General features: G+C 44.8%; 1 protein-coding gene across 2 annotated transcripts in view; it reads right to left on the bottom strand.

Moving 5' to 3' along the window:
• The window catches only part of RYR1 (ryanodine receptor 1), a 188,604-nt gene that overhangs the window by 7,501 nt on the left and 167,215 nt on the right, over nt 1-13,888 (bottom strand). For both annotated transcript variants that reach the window (XM_077285752.1, XM_077285753.1), the window contains 3 exons: nt 6,989-7,049; nt 6,418-6,564; nt 6,168-6,302 (listed from right to left, as the gene is read on the bottom strand). In XM_077285752.1, the coding sequence (XP_077141867.1) occupies nt 6,168-6,302; nt 6,418-6,564; nt 6,989-7,049 (343 nt within the window). The remainder of the gene's footprint in view (nt 1-6,167; nt 6,303-6,417; nt 6,565-6,988; nt 7,050-13,888) is intronic.

The following is a 13,888-nucleotide window of genomic DNA, read 5'->3' as shown; positions in this document are numbered from 1 at the left end:
TTGAGAGCTTTCTAGACCATATGGAGGACTTGGAGAATCGGGAGAGAAGGCAAAATCTGAGAGTGAGGGGTCTACCGGAATCAGTCCAAGCCAGTGACCTAACTGCAACTCTTCAAGCTTTGTTCAATTCCGTTAGGAACACTGCCCCGGAGGTGGGTATTGAATTTGACAGAGCTCATAGGTCGCTGGGCTCTCTCCCCGAGGATGGAGGTCTGCCTAGAGACGTGATTTGTCGTTTTCATAGGTACCAAGTGAAGGAAGAAATCCTCAACTGTTCCAGAAAGACCCAGGAGATCCGATTCCAAGATTACCAATTACAGTTCCTCTCGGATCTGTCACGGAGAACCCTCCAAAAGAGGAGAGCTTTGCGACCTCTACTTAACCTCCTTCGCCAGAGCCAGATCCCCTATTCTTGGGGATATCCGTTCCGCCTTCAGGTTCGGCGGGGAACCCAGATGGTGTCCTTATCTCACCCCAGGGAGCATCGTTCATTTCTCTCCCTTCTAAACCTCGAGGATCTGGGCTTACAATTCCCTGACTGGCCTTATCCCGTTGGTCAGGATATGGGCCCTATGCCACAGCGCCGAAAGAGGGCGCGTCGCAACCGTGGAAGAGGCCGCACTAGATCTCGTGGTAGAGGACAGAACTGTAATGATGTATCTGAAGACGGCTGATATGCAAGCGTCCAGTATTTTTGGTTCAGTCGGTTGTAGACCTTTAGGTCTTTGGTCTAGCTTCAGGCAGTAATGGGCGTGTTGATGATATATGCTTTGCTCTTTTCCCTTGGTCATTTTCCCTTCCCTCTCCACTATTCCATTCTCTTCCTTTCCCCTTCTATTCTTCCCCCTCCCTCTCCTCTCCTTTGATTACCCCTCCCCCCCCTTTTTTCTTCTCCCTTTCCCTCCCCCTCTGGTGGTTCGGTTGGTTGTACTGGGTAATTTTGTGTATTTTCTTTGTCTCAGGGTAGTTCGCCGGGGAACATAGTGTGTTATACAGATATATTGTTTATCGAATCCGTCGGTATACGACTTATTTTGTTATATATTGTTTTGACTTTCTTCCTTTCTTCAGTGGAAAGGACACGACTCGTTACGGGGTTATACGGTTGGTCCAAACCGTGATATTCGTAAAACGACTATACCCCATATCTTAAGTAAGAGTTTTCAATTTTCAGCTCCCCCAGGGGTACAATTTACTGCTACATTCCTTTTTTCTTCTATATTTGCCTACTCTTTTTTCTTTTTTTTCTAATTTGCTGCGTCTTGTTTTCTGCTCTATTCTCTCAGGTGTCAGGATAACCCCTTTTTGGGGCCTAACGGTTGGGTACTCGACGTTCTATTGAAAAATGGGTTCCTTAAAATTTGGGTCCCTAAATGTATGGGGTTTCAATACTCCCAAAAAACGAAGCCACGTACTTTCAGATATGCACAAGCTAGGGGTTCAGATACTCTTTCTTCAAGAAACTCATTTTAGAACTGACCGGATACCAGTTATCGGGGGTAGACTTTATGATAGATGGTCCCATAGTTCCAACCCCGAATCGAGGACAAAAGGTGTCTCAATAGCCTTTTGTAAGAATTTAAATATCATATTGATAGACACGGTCATAGATGAAGGGGGACGCTATATTTTTATGAAAGTTAAAGTTGCTGAACGGATCCTGACCCTTGTTAACTGGTATCTCCCGAATCGGGAACAGTCTAAGGTCTGCAAGTCTCTATTGTTGAAACTGTCTTCATTTGCGGAGGGCCAGGTTGTGATAGGTGGAGATTTTAACTTTGTCTTTGATCCCAAACTAGATACCTCCTCTGGTCGGGGGGCGGTCCCATCGAAAAAGCTGAGAGCCCTACAAAAATTCTTACTTAAACTACATCTGATAGATGTCTGGAGAATCCTCAATCCTAGAGGTAAGGATTATACTTTCTATTCTACTCCACATAACTCCTACAGCAGAATTGACCTTTTTCTGGTCAGCAGGGGGGTCTTATCTTGGAGGCCTGATGCCAGGATTGGTAATATGGTTCAGTCGGATCATTGCCCTATTTTTTTATCCTTGGAGATACCTGGGCTGGCTATGAAAAAATTCTCATGGAAATTGAATGGCAACCTTTTACGAGACGCAACCTGTTTGAGTGATTTGAAATCTGACATTGCAGCGTTTGCCCATACTCATGCGACAGATCCCACACCTCAGGCAATTAAATGGGAAGCACTGAAGTGCGTCATGAGAGGCACCCTAATCAAACATGGGGCTAGAATCAAAAAACTTCAGACTGAGGAAATAGACGCCTTGTTGTCACAAATTAAGACCCTGGAAAGCAGGCATAAGAATTCGAGGTCCTCTGAGACTTTGGTTGAGCTCACTACAAAAAGGCTTGAACTTAAAGGCCTGCTGGATAGACGGTTTATGGGTGACAAGGAAAGAACTAAAGGGTTTTTCTACAAAAGAGCTAATGTTTGCGGGCGCCCTCTAGCACGACTGCTTCATCCCAGATCGGGTCCCACCCTTATCTCATCACTCAAAAATGATAAGGGCCAACTGGTCCATAGTAATGAGGAGATCCTAGAGGTCTTTCAAAAGTTCTATAAATCTCTATACAACATTAGGGGCAGGTTCGCTGATTTGGATCCCACCACGTTGAAAAATAAAATTAAATCTTATATGAATAGGATCAAGGTCCCATCCCTCCTTGAGGCGGATTTGGCTGTCCTGGAAAAGGACGTAACCCCTGAGGAGCTGTCAGAAGCTGTTAAATCCACGTCCACCTCTAAATGTCCTGGGCCGGATGGGTTCACTCCCTTATTCTATAAATCCCTTCTATCTGACTTGCTTCCCCAAATGGTCCTCACCTTTAATGCGATTTCTGAGGAGAATAGTTTTACCCCCCAGTCTCTAGAGGCTCATATTTCTGTTCTGCTAAAGCCTAATAAAGATCCCCTACTGGCCGGGAGTTATAGGCCAATCTCCCTGATCAACGTCGATGTAAAATTATTTGCTAAGATATTGGCTGACAGATTGTCGGGACTTCTCCCATCTATTATCGACATTGATCAGGTGGGCTTTGTCAAGGGCCGGGAGGCGCGGGACAGCATTATCAGGTCTCTTCTCCTTATTGAGAGGACCAAGATGCAAAAGTCCCCTCTTTGTCTTCTGTCGATTGACGCGGAAAAGGCCTTTGATAGAGTCCATTGGGATTTTCTACGGGAGACCCTGACCCATATTGGCTTACAATCCAATTTCCTGGGGAAAATTATGTCATTATATTCAAAACCCTCAGCTCGTGTTAGAGTCAATGGATCTTTGTCCGATCGTTTTTATATCCAGAACGGTACTAGACAAGGCTGCCCGTTGTCGCCCCTATTATATGTTTTAGTTATTGAGCATTTGGCTAAGGCTATCCGAGTTAATGACAGTATCTCAGGGATTCAGGTTGGAAACTCTAACCATAAAACGGCCCTATTTGCCGACGACATCCTCCTCTTTGTCTCTAACCCAGTCGTCTCTTTTCCAGTGCTTATGAAGGAGTTCGAATCCTTCGGGGATTTAAGTAACTTCAAGATTAATTACTCCAAAACTGAGGTCCTAAACATTTCTCTATCTTCTTCCGTGGTGGCTTCCTTGAAGCAGGCCTTCCCCTTCAGATGGCAACGGGATCAGATTTCATATCTCGGGGTGAACCTCACCTCGGATCCTCTTCAATTATTTTCTTTGAACCATCAGGTCATTTTGAACAAGGTGGGATCCCTTCTGGAGTCTTACGGCCCATTGAGGCTGTCGTGGCTCGGTATGATTCAGGTGGTAAAGATGGATATCCTGCCGAGATTTCTTTATATCTTTCAGGCAATTCCCATTTGGCCACATAAATCGTTTTTTATTAAAATACAGTCCTTGATTTCCCGTTTTATCTGGAAGGGGAAAATACCGAGGGTGAGTTACAAGGTTTTATCTAGGCCACGCCAGTTTGGTGGGGTTGGTCTACCCAACCTCCGAAACTATTGCAGGGCGGCCATATTAGTTCGCCTCTTGGACTGGAAATATAAAATTAAATTTAAAAAATGGGTAGAGTTGGAACAAGAATGGTTCGATTTGCCTCTTCAGTATCTTCAGTGGATCCCAAAGCAATATGCTCTTCAACAGGGGAGATTTTCCTTCCTAACCTCAGAGGCTATGAGGGCATGGCACTGCAGTGGGGTGAAGGGGTCCGCTCCTTCTGGGGCCAGCCTTCTTACACCTATTTTTTGCAACCCGGCATTTCCTCTGGGCATTCACAGGAAAGCCTTCATGGGATGGAAATACGAGGATGACATACGGGTTGGTGATATCTTACAGCATGGCGAGATTCCCACCCTCTGTTCCCTCCAAACCCAATCTCCCTCCACTAAACTTCTATGGTGGGAGTACTTGCAGGTCCGGTCTTTCCTGGCCTCTTTGAATTTGCCTAGGGGTTCGAACTGTAGACTCTCTCCCTTGGAACTGTTGTTTGCCGGTGGTGACGCCCCGAGCAGGGGAATCTCTTCCCTCTACTCAATTTTTTCAACACCTGACTCTGACGCAAGGCTCTATTTCCAGTCTGCTTGGGAGAAGGATTTAGGGCGGACTCTGTCGGATGAGGATTGGGAGCGTTGCTTCCTGATGAACCATAAACTCCCGAGTTCCAGTGAGGCCTCGGAGAAGGGGTATAAACTGCAATATAGGTGGTACTTCACACCTGACAGGTTACACAAATTTTCTCCCTCAATTTCAAACTGCTGCTGGAGGTGTGGAAATGGCATTGGCTCCCTTTTGCATATCTGGTGGGACTGCCCCTTGATTAGAACATTCTGGGACCAAGTGTTCCGAAATTATGGTTTGATCACAGGCAAGCACATCACCGGTACTCCGGAGATGGCATTGCTCTCCATGATTCCCGGTTCGGTGAGATCCCAAAAAAAGGACATCCTTAAATTTTGCCTAGCAGCTGCTAGAACGGTCATCCCCCGCCGATGGCGAGACCCGGTTCCCCCAGATGTTGTGGAGTGGTTTTCAGAATTTGAAACCATCTTTAGGATGGAGGAAATTGAAGCAGACCTTTCACAGACAAGGGTCTCCTTCTTAGGTACCTGGACTGAATGGATTCTATTTAAAGATTCTGCTCGTTTCCCTGACCTGTTTACCTGAATACACCTGTCTATTCTACAGTCGATTACTAAGCTACTCTTCCTTTCTTTTCGTGTTCTCATTTTATATATCTTTTCTTGAGCCCCACCTAATTGGGCTCCCCCCTCTATTTTTTCTTCTTTCTATCTCCCCCCTGGGTGAGCTGTTCACCTTCCACCAGCTCGGTGTGATAGGTCTGTACCATGATTTACCAGTTACTTTTATAATGATACTATCTGCGTGCATGTCTCGCTTTAGGGGACATGGGCGAACTGATTTTAGGTATGCTTTACTTTATTTACGGTAATGAAAGTCCTCGCCTGTTGCGGGGGCAAGGAGTCATTGCTTATTTGTTAAAGATACCGTAGTCATTCTTGAGGGTTTACTCCCTCTAATTTTTTTTTTTTTCTCTCTTTTTTGTAAGATTTATGCAAGGTTTGTGAATGAGTGTTTTTTTGTGTTACTCTTCTCGAATTATATATTATAAGAAAAAGTACTTTGACCATTGACGTAGTTTTCAACTACTGTTTTTCTTGTAAAATTCTCTTCTCTTTAATAAAATATATATTTAACCACAAACATAACACCCAGACAACGTGCCTGCTGCCGCGGTGTTATTATGGTGCCACCCACGGAGAGAGAAATGTCAGATTTAGGGAGGTTAGTAGAAGGTGGGAGCAGAAGTAGTTCAGTTTTGGAGAGGTTGAGTTTCAGATAGAGGGCGGACATGATGTCAGAGACTGCGGACAGACAGTCAGTGGTGTTCTGTAGTACAGCGGGGGTAAGGTCAGGGGATGACGTGTATAGTTGTGTGTCATCAGCATAAAGATGGTACTGAAAGCCAAATAGTATTACATGGCTGTCATTTAGTCAAACACCAACTATGTAATTCATGAACATCTCCAGTTCACCGTAATGGGAGCGTCTTTTACAGACTCTCTATTCTTGTGCACAAAGAGAGGTCATGAACGTGGAACTTTCCTCTGTAAAAGGGACTCCCCCTCTATATATACACATATAGGACACTCACAGTCATCATATCATCACACTTCATGTCCGGTTCATCTTCATCCTCACTCTTGTTATAGAATTTACGGAAAAAGTTGAAGGCAACCACTGTATAGAGATAGACAACTACAGCCAGGAGACCCACTGTCATCATGAGCTGGCAGAAAATAAAAAATAAAAAAAGGTTTCATTAAAAAAATACACAAAAAAAAAAGATTTGCAGAAGAGTTGTTCTATCTGCTAGGTAAGGTATTAACAATTTATCCTCAGACCTGTTTGCCGTTGTGAGTGACGGATGACAAGATCGTACGTAAGGTCTTCACTCCCATAGCGATATCCAGAAGATGAGCCGCGTAGAAGAAGTTATTATAGTGTCCAAGAAGGGACATAATAAAATACCAGACCAAGTATAGGAAAGACTGGTGATGGAAGAGAGAAAATAAGGGAACGTCACTTTTTTTTCATGAAATACAACATTCTTGAAGCATTAGGAAAAAGTAAAGGGGGCTTTCTACTATGCACATGTATGGCATTTTAGCAGGTTCTACCATAAATGTTTTATTGTAAGAGTCCAAATAATAGGAACCCCACCAATATGAAGACAAGGGTCCTGTGCTTCGTGTCTGCATGAAAGAGGAGGCCATGCAGAGAAATATACCTATCCTAAACAGAGTTTGAATTTTTTTTTTATTTTGGGGGAAAACACCATTGTTGTTTTGTTCTTTGTTTGTTTTTCTTAAAGCCCGAAATGGATTCATACAAAATGGGAAATTTATAAGTAATACATATTTCTCCATCTTGTTGGTTAAAGGACAGATATATAAGTCTGGAAATAGTACTCACGTTATCTGTGAAGACCACTCCGAACTTCCAGACCTGGTACTTTAGGTCAATGGAGGTAATCCTGCAGAAAGGAAACAGCAAGGTCTAATAGTAATCAGTTGTGCATGACAATTAAAAAGTAACTGCACTGTCAAAACGGTAATGGTAAAAGTAAGACCAATCTATAAAACCATCCTTTGAGTGGGGACATGTCACCCTCACATTGAGCATAGAAGGGCTTCATTATAGATTGTAGAAGAAAAAAGAGCTAAGACTTAATTCCAACCTTTTGTGCTATGACCCCCGCGGAGTGGTCAGTGTGGACTATGTGTATAGAGTATATATCGTAACAGGCTTGTATAGTGATAGTTCCTGTCTTCAAAAGAACTACAAGCAGACTCTTTGGAGCCAGATACCAGGTACAAATATTGGGGTTTTTGTGACCGGCATAGATCCTGTAGTTATGGGAAACATATTTTCCGCATCGTGGCCCCAGGTCAAATGCAATGCATATACTTACATTGCGATATGGCCTACCGATCAGCCCCAATTAATATCGTACAGATAGATTAACAAATTTGGATATGCCTTGTCTCCCATCGATGGAAAGCTAAAAATCATGATAGAAAATAAGTCATTAGTTTCTCCCACCTGGGACCTTCAGGGGGGCAAATTGTTATGACCCCAATGGCAGAGGGTCTCAGAAATAATTACTAAGTCTGCAAACACAAAAAACCAGCTCATAGGGCAGTGGTAACTGAGCTGACCATATATCTAATCCTAGCACCACAAATAGCAGCAGCCGGGGAACGTGCCTACGTTGGTTCTAGACGTCTCGCGCCAGCCGGAGAACTAACTAACCCTAGAAGGGAAAAGAAAGACCTTTCTTGCCTCCAGAGAAAAGACCCCAAAAGTTGGATACAAGCCCCCAACAAATAATAACGGTGAGGTAAGAGGAAAAGACAAATGTAAGAATGAGCTAGGTATTTAGCAAAGAGAGGCCCACTAGCTAATAGCAGAATATAGTAAGATGACTTATATGGTCAGCAAAAACCCTATCAAAATATCCACGCTGGATATTCAAGAACCCCCGAACCGTCTTAACGGCCCGGGGGGAGAACACCAGCCCCCTAGAGCTTCCAGCAAAGTCAGGAATCACATTTAGTACAAGCTGGACAAAAATAAGAGCAAAGCAAATAACCAAAAAACAAAGAAGCAGGACTTAGCTTAATTTTGCACGAACCAGGACCAGCAGACAGGAGCAAACAGAAAGGATCTGATTACAACGCTGCCAGGCACTGGACTAAGGATCCAGGAAGTTTATATAGCAACACCCCTGGACTAACGACCCAGGTGGGTGCCAAACTGAGGAAAGACAATCCCAGAGTCATATCACTAGTAACCACAAGAGGGAGCCAAAAAGTCTAATTCACAACAGTACCCCCCCCTTAAGGAGGGGTCACCGAACCCTCACCAAGACCACCAGGGCGATTAGGATGAGCAGCGTGAAAGGCACGAACTAAATCGGCCGCATGCACATCAGAAGCAACCACCCAGGAATTATCCTCCTGACCATAGCCCTTCCACTTGACCAGATACTGAAGCCTCCGTCTGGAGAGACGAGAATCCAAGATCTTCTCCACCACGTACTCCAACTCGCCCTCAACCAACACCGGAGCAGGAGGCTCAACAGAAGGAACCACAGGTACAACGTACCGCCGCAACAAAGACCTATGGAACACGTTGTGAATGGCAAACGACACCGGAAGATCCAAGCGAAAGGACACAGGATTAAGGATTTCCAATATCTTGTAAGGACCGATGAAGCGAGGCTTAAATTTAGGAGAGGAGACCTTCATAGGAACAAATCGAGAAGACAGCCATACCAAATCCCCAACACGAAGTCGGGGACCCACACCGCGGCGGCGGTTGGCAAAACGCTGAGCCTTCTCCTGTGACAACTTTAAGTTGTCCACCACATGATTCCTGATCTGCTGCAACCTATCCACCACAGAATCTACCCCAGGACAGTCAGAAGGCTCCACATGTCCCAAGGAAAAACGAGGATGGAAACCAGAGTTGCAGAAAAATGGCGAAACCAAAGTAGCGGAACTAGCCCGATTATTAAGGGCAAACTCAGCCAACGGCAAGAAGGTCACCCAATCATCCTGATCTGCCGAAACAAAACACCTCAAATAAGCCTCCAGAGTCTGATTAGTTCGCTCCGTTTTTCCATTAGTCTGAGGATGAAAGGCAGACGAAAACGACAAATCAATGCCCATCCTAGCACAAAAGGATCGCCAGAACCTGGAAACAAACTGGGATCCTCTGTCAGACACAATATTCTCAGGAATGCCGTGTAAACGAACCACATTCTGAAAGAACACAGGAACCAGATCGGAAGAGGAAGGCAGCTTAGGCAAAGGCACCAAAGGGACCATTTTAGAAAAGCGATCACATACCACCCAGATGACAGACATGCCCTGAGACACCGGGAAATCTGAAATGAAATCCATGGAAATGTGTGTCCAAGGCCTCTTCGGGACAGGCAAGGGCAAGAGCAACCCGCTGGCACGAGAACAGCAAGGCTTAGCTCGAGCACAAGTCCCACAGGACTGCACAAATGACCGCACATCCCGTGACAAGGAAGGCCACCAAAAGGACCTAGCCACCAGATCTCTGGTGCCAAAAATTCCCGGATGCCCTGCCAACACCGAGGAATGAACCTCGGAAATGACTCTGCTGGTCCACTTATCAGGAACAAACAGTCTGTCAGGTGGACAAGAGTCAGGTCTACCAGCCTGAAATCTCTGCAACACACGTCGCAAATCAGGAGAAATGGCCGACAAGATAACTCCCTCTTTAAGAATACCAACTGGTTCTGCGACTCCAGGAGAGTCAGGCACAAAGCTCCTTGAAAGAGCATCAGCCTTCACATTCTTTGAACCTGGTAAATACGAGACCACAAAGTCAAAACGGGAGAAAAACAATGACCAGCGGGCCTGTCTAGGATTCAGGCGTTTAGCAGACTCGAGATACATCAAATTTTTGTGATCAGTCAAGACCACCACACGATGCTTAGCACCCTCGAGCTAATGACGCCACTCCTCAAATGCCCACTTCATGGCCAGCAACTCCCGATTGCCAACATCATAATTCCGCTCAGCAGGCGAAAACTTCCTAGAGAAGAAAGCACATGGTCTCATTACCGAGCAACCAGGGCCTCTCTGCGACAAAACGGCCCCTGCCCCAATCTCAGAAGCATCCACTTCGACCTGAAAGGGAAGTGAGACATCAGGCTGGCACAAAACAGGCGCCGAAGTAAACCGGCGCTTCAACTCTTGGAACGCCTCCATGGCTGCAGGAGCCCAGTTAGCAACATCAGAACCTTTCTTGGTCATATCCGTCAAAGGTTTAACAACGCTAGAAAAATTAGCGATAAAACGACGGTAGAAGTTAGCAAAACCCAAGAACTTCTGAAGACTCTTAACTGACGTGGGTTGAGTCCAATCATGAATAGCTCGGACCTTGACTGGGTCCATCTCCACAGCAGAAGGGGAAAAAATAAACCCCAAAAAGGGAACCTTCTGTACTCCAAAGAGACACTTTGAGCCCTTAACAAACAAAGCATTCTCACGCAAAACCTGAAACACCATCCTGACCTGCTCCACATGTGTCCCAATCTTCAGAGAAAACCAGAATATCATCCAGATAAACAATCATAAATTTATCCAGATACTTCCGGAAAATATCATGCATAAAGGACTGAAACACTGAGGGAGCATTAGAGAGCCCAAAAGGCATCACCAAGTACTCAAAATGACCTTCGGGCGTATTAAATGCTGTCTTCCATTCATCTCCTTGCTTAATGCGCACAAGGTTGTACGCACCACGAAGATCTATCTTGGTGAACCACTTGGCACCTTTAATCCGGGCAAACAAGTCCGACAACAGAGGCAAAGGATACTGAAATTTAACAGTGATTTTATTCAGAAGCCGATAGTCAATACAAGGTCTCAAAGATCCGTCCTTCTTGGCCACAAAAAAGAATCCCGCACCAAGAGGGGAAGAGGATGGACGGATATGCCCCTTCTCCAGAGACTCCTTGATATACGAACGCATTGCGGCATGCTCAGGTACAGACAGATTAAATAGTCTTCCCTTAGGAAATTTACTACCTGGAATCAAATCTATGGCGCAGTCACAGTCCCTATGAGGAGGCAGAGCACTGGACCTGGACTCGCTGAATACATCCTGATAATCAGACAAATACTCAGGAACTTCCGAAGGAGTAGAGGAAGCAATAGACACCGGCGGGGAATCAGCATGAATTCCTTGACAGCCCCAACTTGACACAGACATTGCCTTCCAATCCAAGACTGGATTGTGGGTCTGTAACCATGGCAGACCCAAAACGACCAAATCATGCATTTTATGCAGAACAAGAAAACGAATCACCTCCCGATGTTCAGGAGTCATGCACATGGTTACCTGCGTCCAAAACTGCGGTTTATTTTCCGCCAATGGCGTAGCATCAATACCTCTAAGAGGAATAGGATTTACCAACGGTTCAAGAACAAAACCACAGCGCTTGGCAAATGACAGATCCATAAGACTCAGGGCAGCACCTGAATCCACAAACGCCATAACAGGGTAAGAAGACAATGAGCAAATTAAAGTCACAGACAAAATAAATTTAGGTTGCAAATTACCAATGGCGACAGGACTAACAACCCTTGTTAGGCGTTTAGAGCATGCTGATATAACATGTGTAGAATCACCACAGTAGAAACACAACCCATTCTGACGTCTATGATTTTTCCGCTCATTTCTAGTCTGGATTCTATCACATTGCATTAAATCAGGTGTTTGTTCAGACAACACCACCAGAGGATTAGCGGTTTTGCGCTCCCGCAAACGCCGGTCAATTTGAATAGCCAGCGCCATGGAATCATTCAGACTTGTAGGAATGGGGAAACCCACCATCACATTCTTAATGGCTTCAGAAAGGCCATTTCTGAAATTTGCGGCCAGAGCACACTCATTCCACTGAGTAAGCACGGACCATTTCCGAAATTTTTGGCAATACACTTCAGCTTCATCCTGGCCCTGAGAAATAGCTAGCAAGGCTTTTTCTGCCTGAACTTCAAGATTGGGTTCCTCGTAAAGCAATCCGAGCGCCAGAAAAAACGCATCAATATTTGCCAATGCCGGATCTCCTGGCGCTAGAGAGAAAGCCCAATCCTGAGGGTCGCCCCGTAAAAAAGAGATAACAATTTTAACTTGCTGAGCTGAATCTCCAGATGAACGGGGTCTCAGAGATAGAAACAATTTACAATTATTCCTGAAATTCCTAAACTTAAATCGGTCTCCAGAAAACAGTTCAGGAATAGGTATTTTAGGTTCAGACATTGGACTACTGGTAACAAAATCTTGTATGCCCTGCACACGAGCAGCAAGCTGGTCTACACTTGTAATCAAGGTCTGGACATTCATGTCTGCAGCAAGCACAAGCCACTCAGAGGTAAAGGGGAGGAAGAGAGGGAAAAAAAAAAAAACTCAGAATTTCCTTTCTTATTATCCCACTTCTGCAATGCATTAAACATTCAATGTTGGCCTGGCATACTGTTATGACCCCAATGGCAGAGGGTCTCAGAAATAATTACTAAGTCTGCAAACACAAAAAACCAGCTCATAGGGCAGTGGTAACTGAGCTGACCATATATCTAATCCTAGCACCACAAATAGCAGCAGCCGGGGAACGTGCCTACGTTGGTTCTAGACGTCTCGCGCCAGCCGGAGAACTAACTAACCCTAGAAGGGAAAAGAAAGACCTTTCTTGCCTCCAGAGAAAAGACCCCAAAAGTTGGATACAAGCCCCCAACAAATAATAACGGTGAGGTAAGAGGAAAAGACAAACGTAAGAATGAGCTAGGTATTTAGCAAAGAGAGGCCCACTAGCTAATAGCAGAATATAGTAAGATGACTTATATGGTCAGCAAAAACCCTATCAAAATATCCACGCTGGATATTCAAGAACCCCCGAACCGTCTAACGGCCCGGGGGGAGAACACCAGCCCCCTAGAGCTTCCAGCAAAGTCAGGAATCACATTTAGTACAAGCTGGACAAAAATAAGAGCAAAGCAAATAACCAAAAAACAAAGAAGCAGGACTTAGCTTAATTTTGCACGAACCAGGACTAGCAGACAGGAGCAAACAGAAAGGATCTGATTACAACGCTGCCAGGCACTGGACTAAGGATCCAGGAAGTTTATATAGCAACACCCCTGGACTAACGACCCAGGTGGGTGCCAAACTGAGGAAAGACAATCCCAGAGTCATATCACTAGTAACCACAAGAGGGAGCCAAAAAGTCTAATTCACAACAGCAAATATCCTCTAGATCATGAATGTCATAATTTTTGGAACCTGAGCCGCATCCCATCTACAAGCCCCCAACTGAGGTCACCAACTGAGGTCACCAAGCAGATTCTGAATTATTACCATAGTTCAGTGCTGGAACATACAGCTTGCTGTACGACTGCATCATTTTCCAATCGGAGTGCTCCCCTCTGCAAAGATCTGCGCCATTTCTTTGACATCAGGTCTAGTAATTTTCTTTTGTTTACCCCTTTTTATTTTGATATGATTGTATATACTGTATTTTCTTGTCCCCTTTGTAAAATCTTTTGTATTTTTTGTAAACACTTTTTTGTTATAGCTTTGTTCCTCTTGTTCTATAAGCCCTGAAGCCTTGTGAGGCCATAAGTTACCAGAAATGGATGTCCAATCGGCCTGGGCAAACAATTGGTGGTGGCAGCTAGTTTTTTCTGTGGTTAACGCAGATCTTGGCAGTGATCGTATCGAAATATATATATACCTGTGTGCTAGACTCGGATGTGTATATACTGTATGTTCACC

Source organism: Ranitomeya variabilis, chromosome 2 (assembly GCF_051348905.1).
Source record: "Ranitomeya variabilis isolate aRanVar5 chromosome 2, aRanVar5.hap1, whole genome shotgun sequence".
Lineage (NCBI taxonomy): Eukaryota > Metazoa > Chordata > Amphibia > Anura > Dendrobatidae > Ranitomeya > Ranitomeya variabilis.
Note: the sequence above shows the minus strand (reverse complement) of the source record. Positions and strands in the feature narration are given on the sequence as shown.